Source organism: Plasmopara halstedii (genome assembly GCF_900000015.1).
Source record: "Plasmopara halstedii genome assembly, contig: Scaffold_292, whole genome shotgun sequence".
Lineage (NCBI taxonomy): Eukaryota > Oomycota > Peronosporomycetes > Peronosporales > Peronosporaceae > Plasmopara > Plasmopara halstedii.
In genome coordinates this window covers 765,378-778,338 of record NW_020187213.1, presented here as the reverse complement: position 1 = coordinate 778,338, position 12,961 = coordinate 765,378, and the positions used below count along the sequence as shown (strand labels likewise).

At 44.5% G+C, this 12,961-nt stretch overlaps 3 protein-coding genes across 3 annotated transcripts; all 3 read left to right on the top strand.

Moving 5' to 3' along the window:
* Positions 1–1,022: 1,022 nt before the first annotated feature.
* PHALS_05992 (phosphoserine aminotransferase) lies at positions 1,023–3,878 on the top strand (the record flags this gene model as incomplete). Its single annotated transcript, XM_024723328.1, has 1 exon — positions 1,023–3,878. One exon carries the CDS (start codon positions 1,023–1,025, stop codon positions 3,876–3,878), a length of 2,856 nt encoding a protein of 951 aa, XP_024574316.1.
* Positions 3,879–4,031: 153 nt separating this feature from the next.
* On the top strand, positions 4,032–4,711 carry PHALS_15131 (uncharacterized protein; the record flags this gene model as incomplete). The annotated part of the gene is made up of 2 exons (XM_024723327.1): positions 4,032–4,047; positions 4,122–4,711. The coding sequence occupies 2 exons, from the start codon at positions 4,032–4,034 to the stop codon at positions 4,709–4,711; spliced, it is 606 nt and encodes a 201-aa protein (XP_024574315.1).
* A 92-nt stretch (positions 4,712–4,803) lies between these two features.
* On the top strand, positions 4,804–12,927 carry PHALS_05991 (phosphoserine aminotransferase; the record flags this gene model as incomplete). The annotated part of the gene is made up of 2 exons (XM_024723326.1): positions 4,804–5,041; positions 5,105–12,927. 2 exons carry the CDS (start codon positions 4,804–4,806, stop codon positions 12,925–12,927), a joined length of 8,061 nt encoding a protein of 2,686 aa, XP_024574314.1.
* Positions 12,928–12,961: the final 34 nt, after the last annotated feature.

Genomic DNA, 12,961 nt, shown 5'->3' with positions numbered 1-12,961 from the left:
GACATTTGCAGCACTTTTGCGCAGGGGTAGCGTATCGGGCTACCTATTTTGTTCAACATATATTTAGGTCCTAAGTTCGCTAAACCTGTGCTACCTAAAAGCCTAAGTAAATATATTTAGGTCCTTAGTTCGCTAAACCTGTGCTACCTTAAATCCAAAGTGAATATATTTAGGTCCTTAGTTCGCTAAACCTATGCTACCTAAAATCCAAAGTGAATATATTTAGCTGTGCTACTCAATCGTCGTACCTGACATTCTTGAACCGTCGTATGAAACCGCGGTCACATAACCGCCGTATAGGGCCATTCAGCGATGCAATATTAGCACCCCCACTCACCGCGAATGTTGGTTATGATTGTTTGCTGACCGTGTCTTGATTGCAGAAGCTTCACGCTAAAACTGCAGCATCTTGGCTCCGAGTGCTTTCGTTAGCATATCTGCAAGCTTATATATAGTCGATCTTCAATCGTCCTTCTTGCACGTTCTCACGAATGAAGTGGTGCTTGATATCCACATGTTCTGTCCTCGCATGGAATCCGGCGTTATTGGCCAATGCGATTGCTCCTTGATTGTCTTCCCGCAACTCGACCCATGTCCTTTAGGATTGCTCGCGTCCAAAGAACGATAGATTTAGCCGTGTGGTGCAATCACGTATAGCTCACGATTTTTAGTAGCGGTAGACTATGCGGAAGCATCGAGCGTGCCGAGTACGAATACGAGGCAGATTACTTTTCCCGCCGGTCCCGTTGACAACATTTGTCGTACAACCGTAATATTTTAATTAATTTCTTATTAAATATATTGTAATTTTTCAAAAATGCAGGTTTGCACAAAACATTGTTAGTATGAATTTTAGGCATTTGATTAATGCATTAGTGAGCCACCGCAATTGGTAGAAATCTTGGATTTGCATTCATCCACCCCTGATGCTGCGCCGCACCTTGTTGACGCCGCGCCTGTGTCGCTTAGTTCCGACACCGAAACTGTCACATACTCGCAGGTTTCACCGTTCGACAGCTGCTATGGCACGTATCTTGTGTAGTGATCCTATCGACTCTGTGTGCCCCGAACTTTTGCGCGCCGCTGGCCACGACGTCACGACTAATTGCGCTGCACTCTCGCACGCCGACCTGGTAGCACAAATACCTGATTATGATGTTCTGATTGTTCGATCTGGCTCCAAAGTTGATCGGAATGTACTGGACGCAGCGCAAAAATTACAGATCATCGGTCGCGCCGGCACTGGCGTGGACAACATTGATATGGTGAGCGCTACGAAGCAGGGCGTATTGGTCATGAACACACCGTTTGGTAATACAATATCAGCAGCTGAGCTGACAGTGGGTCTAATTACGGCTGTCTCGCGCCTCGGACTTGGCGTTTCTAATCCATCCGTCCGCAAGTCCGAGATTCACGGCAAGACCTTGGGTATTGTCGGACTTGGTCGTATTGGCCGCGAAGTTGCTACGCGTTGCAATGCCTTTGGTATGAATGTTATTGGATACGACCCCATTTTATCGGATACGAGTGCTAAAGCATATGGTATCGAACCAGTCTCGTTAAATGAGCTGTTCTCCCGCAGTGACTATATTTCTCTTCATGTACCACTTAACGCCAATACGAAGCATTTGGTGAACGCACAGCGATTGACACTTTGTAAATCTGGCGTCAAGTTGATAAATGGAGCGCGTGCTGGTCTGATTGACCACGAAGCTTTGTTAGAAGCTATTGAGAGTAAGAAGATTGCTGGAGTAGCCTTTGATATTCTAGCGCCAAGTCCAGCATCAGATGTTTGGAAGAAGCTTGTGAGTCACGAAAATGTAATTGTGACACCTCACATTGGCGCACTCACGACGGACGCTCAGCAGAAAGTCGCGCGTGATTTGGCGTATAAGGTTAATGACGCGCTGGCTGGCAAGTCGTTCGGAGGTGTGCTTAATGCACCTAATATTGATTTCGGAAAGCGCGTAGAATTCATGCCGCTACTGTCACTGGCCGAAAAGCTTGGCAGCATGCAAGCACAACTTTTGGATGAAAACCGACTCAAGCGTGTGCTTGTTGTATCTGAGGGCTCCAAAGTTACGTCGTCGGAGCTTTCGGGACAACTAGTCAACGGAGTGCTAAAAGGATTGCTTTCGCACATGTTGGAAGAGGAAGTGACATTTACGAACGCAAAACACATTGCTGACATGATGGGTATCCAGACAGTAGAACACAAGCACGACGAGGCCGCAGGGAGCAGCTTTTCTGATCAACTAACAGTTATCTTTGAAAAGGAGAACGGCACATGTAAGAAGATTACAGGCACTGTATTCGGCAAGAATCAGCTTCGCTTTGTGTCGTTTGATGACCTTCCCATGGACGCGATTCCAAGTGGATCAATGCTGCTATTTAACAATACGGACGAGCCTGGCGTGCTGCACAAGGTTACGTCGGTATTGGCCAAACACGAGATCAACATTGGTTGCTTCGGCTTGGCACGTGAACAATTGGGTTCGGCTGCTGTCGGTGTACTTAACGTGGATGAAGCGATACCAGATGCTGTGATGGAGGAATTGGAAGCCTTAAGCATGTTGACAAATCTCCGCCGTGTAAACCTTTTGGAGCTGCGTACGGCTGTATCTAAAGGCATTTTGGGACAATTCCTTCAACCTAGTAGTAACATCACGGATGACATGAGTGGCGACGATGCAGATGACGTGGCGAAAGTGTCAATAGTGCGCCACCCAAAGCCGCGCGTCAAGCCGTCATCGCCAAATTTTGGCTCAGGACCTTGCAAGAAGCGTCCAGGATATTCCTTATCTTCGATCCCTGACATTGTATTGGGTCGTAGCCACCGCTCGAAATTGGGTAAGGGCTTGTTGCAGGAGGCGATTATACGTTCCAAAAGTATTTTAAAGCTTCCAGAGGACTATCACCTTGGTATCGTGCCAGCTTCGGATACTGGTGCTTTTGAGATGGCGATGTGGTCCATGCTTGGCGAACGTCCGGTAGACGTGTGCTACTGGGAGTCATTTGGTAAGCAGTGGTTTACAGATGTCACAAGGGAACTCAAAATCGACAATGTGAGGGAATTTGGCGCCCCATTCGGCCAGCTCCCAGACTTAAGTAAGGTAAACTGTGATCACGACGTACTGTTTACATGGAATGGTACTACCAGTGGCGTGCGAGTGCCTAACGGCGACTGGATTCCGAACGACCGCAAGGGCCTGATCTTCAATGACGCGACTTCGGCTGCGTTTGCCATGGAAATGCCATGGAACAAAATCGACGTCTGTACGTTCAGCTGGCAGAAGGTTCTTGGTGGTGAAGGCGGTCATGGTGTTATTATTTTAAGCCCCCGGGCTGTCGAACGGCTTGAGTCATTTGTACCGACGAATCGCCCGATCCCCAAAATATTTCGCATGACCGATGCCAGCACAGGGAAATTACTGAAAGAAATTTTTGAAGGTAGCACTATCAACACGCCTTCAATGCTGTGTGTAGAAGACTACCTCGATGCGCTGCGCTGGACAGATAGCGTTGGCGGCCAAGATGGTCTCATAGCGATTTCGCAGCAAAATCTTAAGGTTGTTGAGGACTTTGCAGTCGAAAATTCGCGATGGTTTAAGTTTCTTGCAGCTGACAAGGCAATCCGCTCGAATACGTCTGTGTGTATTCAAATAGACGGCTTTTCCAAAGATGAAGTAAAACAAATGCAGACGTTATTAGAGCGTGAGCAGGTGGCATACGACATTGGTTCTTACCGTGACGCACCTCCTGGTTTGCGTATCTGGTGTGGTGCTACAGTCGAGACAAAGGACATAAAAGCTTTGCTGCCATGGATTAAGTGGGCGTATCTCGAAGTCAAGAGCGGTCGGGACTCCATAAGCAAATAGATAGACAAATTAGTTGATTGATCATGTTGAGACGGGCGCGAAACATTCTAAGTTGTATGAGTTATCACTGCCGTGATCCAGTGGTACTGTCTTTATTCTTGACTGCACTTTGATATAAACTATAAGATTTGCCGTGCTTCAGATCACCAAGAAATGTCGTGGAGAACAGGTAGGTAGTTGTACATTGTAAGCACTCATGTTCTTGCGAATCTTGCGCTTGATTTGACATTTCTAACGACGTAGAGGAACAATGGAGACGACCTTATGGTGCCTCCCGCCAAATCGTTGCTGATACTCAAGAGGGAAGAGCCATTAATTACAATATCCATGCACAAAATTATCGGAGACCATATATGACGTCCGAAACGCAATTTAACGATCTGAGTACCAGCTACAGTCGAGTCCGAAACGTATCTCGTACCTCCCAGGTTGAGATGAATTGGCACGATGGACGCTACGAGATGGAGACGCTATGTAATCCAGAAGAAGAGACACAGGGAAAGAGGAGCGGGTTAAGTAAACCTTTTTTTGAGGCTCAGCATTTGAGTGACATAGCCTCACTATCGACAACTAATCATGATGGTGAGACTGAAAGAGAGAATTCTTGTCGAGTGACTTGGTGTAAGTTAACAAGGAAACGGTATGGATTGTGCTGGGCACATGGTGGAGGTACGATGTGTATTACTACTAAATATGCTACAGAGAAGAAAAGTAGAATCTCATTCTTAATGTTCTTAGTCCAAAAGTGCTGCCATCGCAACTGTTCGAAGATAGCAACAGACACAAGCGATTTCTGCTCCATCCACATTCTTCACCGCACACATTCGCGATAGTCTTAGGTAATGGTGTATTGTACATAGAATCAGATGGACTCAAAAATTTGTATTCAATTTAAACCACAGCCAGTCAGATTCTTTGTATAATCATGCGCGGAAACTGGCAACGTTTCCAGCAGCATTATGGTGAGAATAGACCTTTTGTACATCAACAAAACTCTCATCAGCGTCTTAATGAGCAATTAAGACCAACGTCAGCTTCGATACAAGTCCAGAAAGACGTTGTCGCTTTTATTGAAGCTTTTCGAGCCAATCAGTCAAGTCCATCAGCTCCACCTAATGCCTTGACACTTGATATTGTGGTGCGCGCCACCTGCAATCATTTTCGTATGTTGTATGCAGTTTTATCTCTTGATATGGGATTGTATTGATTCTTATTTGAATGGATAGATGTTAATGCGTTTGAAGAGCTTATGGGTTTCAGTGCATTGCAGCTGCCAGCATTAAAGCAATTGCACACTGTAAATCAACGCGTATGGACATTTGTTACATGTTATTTACATAGTCGACGCATCAATACACTATATGAATGTCATCAAGCATTTCTACAGCATGAAGGACTGCAGTCTTTCCATGAACTTAAGCTGGGAAACTCATTTCTGCATACGGAAGCCGTGCAACAACTCTATCATTCACCTAGTGTCATGTTTACTATCACAACTGGAGATGTCGTGACGTGTTTACGGCAATTTGAAAATCTACTAGGTCAAGATGTGTTTCGAGCATCTTCACACGTGGATTTGCACGAATTTTTGCACTATTTAGCGCAGCACTACCGACAACCGAGTTCTCAAACCATGGGCGTATTTATTGATCCGTATGGATTTGGTGCTTATGTGGGCTTGTTGCGTCGTGTGGCCAATCATGAGATGAAAGAACTTAAGACCGTGGAACAGCAATTTCAGCGTGAAGTTGCAGAGAAAATGTTTCGCTTGACAAAAGAAAAGTTTAGTGATGAAAATCGAAAGCAAGCATTAAATGAGCTGTTGCAACGAGTTAATTCACGAACCGAGACGGAGAGAAGCATCATACAGACCAATGGAAATATGAAAAGCAGCTTGCAATCGCTATCATTGGATCTGCTTCAGCGCGTCACTGATGTAGACGTGTATTTGGATAACGTTTTGCGGCGAAAAGCTGCTGCAAATGCAAAGACACCGCAGCAATATTCTAAACCAATTTCTTCGCAAGCAATTGCTGAAACGGACTCGAAGCTTCGCAATCAGTTGACACGATTTCTAGTCTCGTCGCAGAAAAGCAGACATCATTCTAGGCTCAAAGTCGTGACGTGGGTGATTTGCAGTATCATTGCTAAAACGTGCGCTCTGCTCTCTAGTGATGACAAACTACCTGCTGATGACGAAGAAAGTCTTAAAAAAGTAATGGATGAAAGCGACAAAGAAGAATGCAATTGTTGCTGTGTGAATGAGAGTTTGTGTACTTGTTCGTGCACTTGTAAGTGTCATGTCGAATCAAGTGATGAGGAAGATGAGGTAGAAAGTGACAATGTAACAAAAGGAGAGAAGGGCGTGACAGTATCAAGTGAAGTGTTCCCAGTCTCGCCCGCGGATCCATTTGCCACGAGGCATGCAAAGCTTAACCAATCTGCAATTGTAACACTTGAAGACGTGAAGGCTGAAATCACAAGCTTCCTAAACGCTAATATGCCTAAAGATCAGCCTCAAACAACGAAGGATGTGCTTTTGGTTCTTTCGTCTCTTGAAGAGAATCTGATTAATAAATTCACGTCAAAGTCAAAAGACGTTTCTTGGGCTGGACGGCGGTCTGTGCTTGAGCTACTTCCCGAGATCATGGATAATGGCCTCAACGATGACATCGGCGCTGCCAAGTGTCTTTCAAACCTCTTTATGTCCATTCAGGTGAATAATGATCGCGCAGCAACGATAAATACTACAAACAAGAAGTTAAAGGAAGGATTACTGCCATTTATTCGCGATTGTCGTGCTACCATTGCTTCATCTTCTTCGCTGAGCACACTTTCTAGTGAAGAGCAACAACAGTGGATAGCACGTCGCCTTTCAGTCGAGCTCGGAGGTGCTCATATTCTTGACAGCTTGTTTCCAAGTGCTGAAGAGATTCTCAAGTTAATGAATGAGGATACCAGTTCTGACGATAGTTCTATTGTTAAGTATTCTGGCAGCTTGGACCTCCGTTATGATGACAATTCCAGCTGCAAGAATTCAACAGGTGAGTTGATAGAGCAAGCACTTGTGGAGCTGCGTAACTGCCCGTTCTTAGTGAATGTAGCTTTATATTTGAATTGGCAAGAGCGTTATGCCTCGCCATGTGGGCCATTGCTCTCGTTTATTCGTTTGCATGAAATGATGTTACTTGATCATGCACCGTCAAACAATTTTTTATTAGTGTGTTGTATAAACGGAGCAATTGTGCGAGTTAATGAATCGTCAACGCCGTCCGATCTAGAGCTACTGCTTCGTCGGGCAGAGCAAAAGAATAAGTATGTGACTGCCAGCCAAGTCGCACTTCACTTAGTGTCGATGGTCGTGACGAGCAAAGGTCAAGCAAATTTTCCACAACAGCTCGTTCAAGCACATTTACGTGCCTACCTCATTAATTTGGAAGAAAATGATCTTAAGCGTTTTCTGGTGGAAGTCTTGATGGAAACACCAAATGATTTTGCGGATTTTATACTGTCGTTGCTCCTTGGAGCCGTTGGTCACGATGCTGGGTCCGAATTTGTCGACCAAGTATGGAAGGCTTGCAAAACTGATGCAGAATGTAAGACACTTATGCTTATATCCAAGCGAAGCTCATCACCATTGTGGACATACGAAGCAAATAAGTGGTGCACTAGCAGTGCCAATATGGCAGACACTAGCAGTGCCAATATGGCAGACACTAGCAATGCAAGTGAGACTTGTGTCACCTCTTTTCATTGTGGAAAAGAACCGTTCGAAAAGAAGTTCGATCCGTCATTTGATGCAGCTAATATCAGTGTTGATGGCAAAAGCAAGGTCGCTAGTCTTATAAACACGGAAGAAATAAGCTTTTCACCCAAAACAGCCGCTAAAGAAGTGGATGATGAATCATGGAACGATGCCCATATAACTTCTTGTCAATCGTTTGTAGAGGACATCCGCAAAAAGCAGTTTGGCGTTGGATTACAGATTCAGGATGAAGCTACCACGTCTGTGCTGCTGATTCAACAGCAGCGTCTAGAAAGAGCACTTAAGCGGCTCAGCGACGAGCTGTACAGTGAGAGTACGCACTTTGTTCTTGAACTATTGCAAAATGCTGATGATAACAAGTATGACGAAGGGGTAACTCCGCGTGGCGAATTTACCCTGACGGCTGACAAGAAAATTGTCTTTTACAACAACGAACAGGGTTTCTCTTCTGCCAATATTCAAGCGATTTGTGACGTTGGTGCATCAACAAAGGCAGCAGAGAATGAAGAGGCGAGTATTGGCAAAAAAGGGATTGGTTTTAAAAGTGTGTTCAAGGTGTCAGACCACCCACAAGTTCATTCGAATGGATTTCACATTTGCTTTCACGCTAAGAGCTCCATGCATGGTAATGGTATGGGATACATATTGCCGTATTGGCTGGACGATACGACTCAATGGCAGCAGATCCGCGGCACGACATTTGTGCTGCCATTGAATGAGACATCAGTGCAGAGGATGGACGATATTTCTCAGTCCCTTTTAGCGTTTGAACCGTCTGTTTTGCTCTTTCTTCGACGTATTCAAGAGCTTCGTGTTCGTGTTCTAGCACAGGATTATTCACTTCACTTTCTTAAAAAGGAGAAGACGCTTTCCTCAAACTCAAGACTTGTTCAGTTGTACTGCCAAGAAAAAAAGAGCGAGAACATTGCGAAAGTCACACAGCAGAACTGGTTAGTAATCAAGGAAATGCTCGAGCTGCCTCAAATATTCCACCGTAAGCATTTTACGGAGATTGCTGTTGCGATTCCAATAGCTCTCAAAGAAGACTCCAATAAGTTGGAAGATAGACCCCCACTTCAACAGGTGTTTTGCTATTTACCGCTACGATCCTATGGCTTTCGCTTTATTTTGCAAGGAGACTTTGAGATTCCAAGCTCTCGAGAAGCAATTACAAACGGAAGTGAGTGGAATGAGTGGCTGGTATCCAAATTTCCAGAACTTGTGCGTGATGCTGTGTTTTCTTATGTGTCAATGCTGCAAACAAGTGAATTGATTGCTGGAATCTCACACATGTTGTCGTTGCTACCACTTGAAAATGAAGTACAAGCCCCGTTTCGAAGTATCGTTCAAGAGATCATGCGTCTGCTACGTCAAGTCAAGTGGCTACCTTCCGCTACACCTTCATCTTCGACTATATTTGAAATGCCAGCAGAGCTGATCGACTGCTTTCACCTGATGGGAAATGATGCTAGCGAAATCAAGAATGGGTTGTTGGAGATGCTAAGCGAAGACGTGCTTGTGTCAACGTGTTGCAAGCGACTCTTGCATCCTGATGTGTCTTCAGCTATGTCTGGATCCATGAAGAGCCAGCTACGTATCGAACAGCTTAATGCTTCACACATGTTGCGAATCCTGTCACTGTCAGCACAAAAGAATGATATCGACTGGACGGTGGATGTATTGACAGTTCTTGCGAAATTATGGCGAAAGGACCGGCTTTCAGGCTTACTTCGGCAGGAATTACGTTTGATCAAGTGTTTTCCATTGCAGCACAAAGAGCGTACAGACGGCAATTTCAAGTGGGTTTCTTTGGCTGATGCTCACGACTCGCTTTTTTTATCGAGTTTTCAGGCTGACGACAAAGTCTCCACTCGTAAACAATTTTACGCTTTTTTTAATGACCTTCGTATCCTAGACGACCATTTTACGAAAGCTGTGAGCAAAAACTCAAAGCTCCGTGCTTTCTTGTTGAATGATGTTGGTCTCCACGTGATGGAAGATCACGATATGATTCGTCATCATATCTTACCGACAATGGCAGTGCTTTGTAATTCTACTGAATGTACTGACAAGAAAGAAGTGGAAGCTAGAGGTGTGCTTGAATTCGGACAATTCCTTGCCTCTCATCTGATGGGATGCAGAAATTGCTCAATGCATGAAAATGTGAAACTTCACATGGTCGTCGCAACGACTTGTGGTCGCCTCATTCCAGCCGGTAGTCTGAATTTGTTCGCCATCTTACCATCTACTTCAAGAGATATGGCGAAACTTGTTGAATGGATCAAGTTAAAAGTAAAGACGTGTGACGAAGCTGAGGATGCTATTTCAATCGTGTCGGACAGCTACTATTTTGACTCTGACACTGAAACACCATTCAAGGATTTGGACGAGCAGTGGCAGTATTTGTTAACAAAAATTTGTGATGTGCCGATGCTGCTAGATATTGTTAATCTGAAGTCAGATGCACGTTTACAAACTGGAACAAAACAGTTACTGAAGTGGATTGAAGCCGAAGAAGACAACGATGTTAAGCGTAGCATGTCAATGCTTTTAGCTCAGCACATGGAGAAACAGTGGGAACATCGAAAATACGGCGACAGTGAATCTGACTCTGAGTCTTTAGAAAATGATGATACGGGTCTTTCCTTTTGGCAGCATTATCGCTGGGTGGAAGGATCTGATGCGCACTTTCATCGCCCAAACGAACTTTGGTTGACAACAGACGAAGTCACTCGCTTATTTACACCTTCTATGGTTACGTTTAGCTCAATGGTGTGGAAGAGTGACGAGTTTGCTAAGCAAGTACTAGGCATGAAATCAACTGCAACGGTCTCTGATGTGCTTTCCGTCATCTCGACTCTTGCGGTGAATCCGACTGCGATGTCATTGCTGAATCTTGATCAAATGATTCAAATGTACTCGTACTTGTGGGAAAAAAGTCAACGATCTGATGAAACAAAGAGAGAAATTCTGTCAGCATTTACAGAAAAAGCCATGATTTTTTCTCCTGCCAAAATGTCTACGGAGAGTAATGAATCACAATTTGTTGGAACGAACTATGTTGTGTGGACGTCATCGTTGCAGGAGAGAGAACTGGTTGTTCTAGAGACGCTATATCCAAAATTCCTACGTGACTTCTTTACGAAAATTTGTGGGGTTCAGCGCAAGCCATCCGTCTCCTTCCTGTGCAAAATGCTCTCCGAGCAGAAATCAAACATGTGCGGCAAGAATCTATGCGATGTCAAAGTTTGGAAGAAAAAGATGCTACCGCTTTTGTGCGCACTTTCAAAGAAGGTAGAGAAGAATTCACTATCGACTAGAGAGATGAAAGAGATACAGAAAACACTCAAGTCGATTCCCTGGTTGCCAGTGCGAAGCATTAGCGAAAGCAGCAGTGAGTTTGTGTATTGCAGCTCAAAAGATGAGCCCGTTCAAGCAATAACAAAGACCGAGCGTAAGCTATTGAAGTTGGTGATATTTCTTACAAAGGAGAAAAGTGCAGACAATATGAAAAAGCGAAAGAATGAAGAGATCAAGTTAATTCAGCCGGACTGTTTTGAAGAGGATACAGATTTAAACGCAATATTACGTCTCGCGAAAGTTTCCACACTGTCTCTTCATCTGAAGTCCCATGGCAGCACGTGGTGCAAGATTTTTGCTCATTTGGCAAGTACTCAGCAAGGACAAAAGAAGAGCAAGAAAAAACTCAAGAAGCTGGGTCAGCTGTTAGTCAAAGCTTGGGCAAATATATTTTCATCAAGTGACGAGCAAGAGAAAGCTGATTTTCTCGTGACAGTGCAACATTTAAAGCTTTTTCCAGTGATTGATAAAAGGCTACAGTGGACATCAGCTGCAAGCATGTATATTAACGATCAAACGGAGTTATCAAAGGAGGACTTGCTAAAGGCGGGTCAAGCTGAACAACTTCAAGTGCTTGGACTGTTCCCATGGAATTACTTTTTAGATGGCTTGGCAATTGAAGAGATTAGTAACGACGCTAACGTGGTTCGGACGTTCTTAGTTGAATGCTGTGGGATGAAGTCACTCAAAGCGCATTTGCAGTACGAAGTCAGTGTGCTGAGCACGCAACATCCTGCGAGCGACGCATTTCACAAGAAAATTCACACTGCCTTTGCCTTAGCTCAGCGTTGTTTGTACCACTGGCATCGGACTTTGTATGACAAGTTGCCGCACAACTCATTCGCAAAGTTAGCGTTAAGGTTTCAGTGCATTCTAGTGGACGGTCACGACGGATTTCAGGTCGTCTATCGTGTTGGCAATTCTTTTAGTCTCCGTCGTGGTGTGGACAGTCTATCTCGTTGTTTTTTCGATGTACCAAACAACGTTTTGTACCTGCAATCCATCACGGGAGAAGAAGAAGCAAGTGCGCTCTCTATGGTACTTGTGGAGTTGTCTCAAAGGCTCTTTGGCGCACATGTAGCTACGAATGTCGCGAATTTTTTGTACCTTAGTTTACTTCAGCCGAATGCGGGTGTCAGAGAGAATTGGCTGATCAAAACTCAACGTTTGCCTCCACTACCTTCCAGTGAAGCTGACAAGCTTTGGGTGCAACAAGTGAGCGACAGCTTGTCGTCAGATGAGTGTGCTTCTTACAAGCGCACTTTCAATGACATGGAAGATGGTGAGCTTTCTGCCACGACAGTTTTTTCGAATAAATTACATCATCACATCGAAGTGAACGATCGAGAATTTAAGAGCCCATACCAACCTTTAACATCGTTTACCAACGGCTTTGAGCAAGTGTATGATAGGCAAACCCCAAGATCACTATGTCTATCAAATTCCGGTAATGCAGAGCCAACTGGAGCTGCTTACCATTTACCGCTTCCAGTATCACCAACAAACACAGGATTGCAGTCCCTGTCGTTGTCGAACACGATGACTAAAGAGGAGCGAGAAGCAATTGGTCGTTGGGGCGAAGAATATGTATATAATCAGCTTAAGCGCCAGTATGCTGAAAGCAATACGACTGTTGAATGGCTTAATGAAAAAGAAGAGTCCGGTCTTCCATACGATCTCACGCTTTCATCGAAAAGTAAAGTAGAAGAATACATTGAGGTCAAGTCGACACGTACTATGGAGAAGGGTGTATTTGAAATCAGTATGAACGAATTAGACCAGGCAGCAATTTACGGCTCCTCATACTGTATTTACCGTGTGTTTAATGCTGGGAACTCTGCCTTGTGCCGTGTAATCCGGCTTAAGAATCCTGTTTCATTAGTGCGTCAACGCAAGATTCAACTTGCACTTGTCATGCAATAAGTCATTAATAGAGTGTATCGAACAAGCACCGTTT